Source organism: Trichinella spiralis (genome assembly GCF_000181795.1).
Source record: "Trichinella spiralis strain ISS 195 chromosome Unknown Scfld3674, whole genome shotgun sequence".
Lineage (NCBI taxonomy): Eukaryota > Metazoa > Nematoda > Enoplea > Trichinellida > Trichinellidae > Trichinella > Trichinella spiralis.
Window position 1 is genome coordinate 1 of NW_003530613.1, and position 2,245 is coordinate 2,245.

A 2,245-nucleotide genomic window follows, 5' to 3' on the forward strand; every position below is an offset into this window, starting at 1 on the left:
TCATTTATGTCAGAGAATGTCAATTGCTGCTGAATGAATAGAAGAATTTTATGAATGAATTTCAACCCTGGCTTCATAGGAATTGGAAAATCATCAGATTGAATGTACTCGGCACCATATCTTTTCTGAAAGGATCCATGCGAAGCAACAATAAATGAGCTGAAATGCTTTCCAAATTTTGAACTTCACAATGCTCTCGTAATCTGGTTCAACGAATATCTGGATTAGCAGTAAATTATATTTTATGAAATTCAACTCGATGCCACATCCACATAATAGTTGAATAGCTTTCACAGTGCAACCACGCGGGCCAATTATTCTGCCTGTCATATTATACGGCAAGCCTGCAGTTGAATAGCATGTTTCTGCGAACCCTTTCTTAATTTGTCCACTTGGTTCAGGCGTCGGAATCTGAATAATGTGCTGAATCATTGGCAATGCAAGCAACTTGTTCACATGATGAAGCAGAATGTGTTCTTCAACATTAATTATCAGCTGTGTGATGAACTGCTCGGTGGAATCCTCATCGACTTGCTTTACTGTTTTGCTCAGCTGACTTAACGAAGACATACTGCTGTTGTGATAATTGAAGGAATGAGAGAATGAGCTTTGTGACTTCAATCAACCTATTTTATATATCTATGGCCCAACTTTAAACTGCTGCTTTTAAAGTTTAGTTTTGTTTAAAGCGATATGGCTTTAAACAAAGGTCATTCTTAGTAGTTATTATAATTGAAAAGGTTTTTAAAAAATTATTTATTTAAAATATTCCTACCGCAAATTGAAAAACACATATGCTGTAGTTTTATTTGTTAAACGTTTTTTAACATTATTTTTATAATATTTTTAAGTTAGCGTAAGGTTCCAAATTAATGAGTTTTATTGAGCGTCGTATGATGCCCATGCTGAATTTGAATGAGAACTCAGCTACCTTCCCATTCTCATAGTGAGCAATGAAATTTCTTTTAAAATAAGGCATTGATGTTGATGTTAATTTAACTTTTCAAATTTGCATTTTCAAGGCAGTCATATTTCAATTAGAAGCAATATAATTTTTATTTAACTGACCTGTGTGAGATTTACATTTGTTTCATAATTTTAAAACAACGTGCAAAATTAGTTAAAAATTTATTTTCCCAATTTATTTCCTTGGTTTTTCATAGTATAAATCAAAAGTTAATTCCAGAAGTGACTGTTTGAAACATGGCTGCATATATCATGAACTACACCAATATAATATTAATGAAACCATTTTACGTGGAAATAGTTAAAACAATAAAAATAAAATTGGTCCTAATGTTTCATTTATAGTTTAGTAATAAATTAAAGAAAAAGTTGAAAAGTTGAAAGATTAAAGTAGTTGAAAAAAACATAAAAGTTGAAAAAGAAAGCAACTGAGCTGGTTGTTGCTTGCAAACATAATTATTAATGAATATTAATTTTTCAATAACAAATAAATACGGTGAATATTCACATCAAAATTAGTATGGAAATTTTTTGGGCAGCATTGATGGTCGTGCGCATGATTCATTGTTAATGTGAAACACGGAAACGCGAATTTCACGTACTGGGTTCAATTGCACATGATGTATCTCAGTTGATGCGATAATACCGAGTGATGGAAATCATGTGTATCATAATCTTACTATCAATGTCTTTCGAATTTTGTGAAAAAAATTCATGTCTTGGAACCTGAACTTGGGTTTAAAATTGAATTTGGGGTCAGAAATTTTAATTTCATTACTTTAGGCAGGACTGGGTGACTGATAATATGACTGCTACCTTGGAATGTACATGGTGTAAATAGGTGGCCGAGAAACCACTTGGAATGTTGCGATAATCGGCTCAACAAAACAGCGGGTGGAATTGAGCTTGGATTGTGCAGGTCACTTCATTTTCTTTAAGAAGAAAAAACCGTGATGAAAACGCCAATTATCCAGTTGCTTTCAAGAAATCCTGCCCCTGGTTCCATTAGACAAATACGTAATAGGTACGCTGAAAAGCAGCGACCGGTTATGATGTACACGGGTGAATACACCAGCGGCGGGCGTACCATGGAGCCGTTTCTTGAAGCTTCGATGTATCTCATGCCAGAGCCGATTTAATGCCAAGTGGTGGTTTTGTATTATATTTTTTGTATTATATGTTATTATAATTGCTGTCATTATCTGTCATTTTCTGTTGTTTATTTGTCACTTGATCTGTTCAATGTCTATATTTTTGTTAAATTCTAAATTCCAACAAT

At 33.3% G+C, this 2,245-nt stretch overlaps 1 protein-coding gene across 1 annotated transcript; it reads right to left on the minus strand.

Moving 5' to 3' along the window:
- Window positions 1-93: 93 nt before the first annotated feature.
- Tsp_14170 (conserved hypothetical protein) lies at window positions 94-570 on the minus strand. The gene has a single exon (XM_003367785.1). It carries the CDS (start codon window positions 568-570, stop codon window positions 94-96), a length of 477 nt encoding a protein of 158 aa, XP_003367833.1.
- Between the last annotated feature and the right edge of the window lie 1,675 nt (window positions 571-2,245).

What these genes read in the sequence shown, in the direction of transcription:
- Tsp_14170 (XM_003367785.1), bottom strand. Translation starts at nt 570, where the DNA reads ATGTCTTCGTTAAGTCAGCTGAGCAAAACAGTAAAGCAAGTCGATGAG.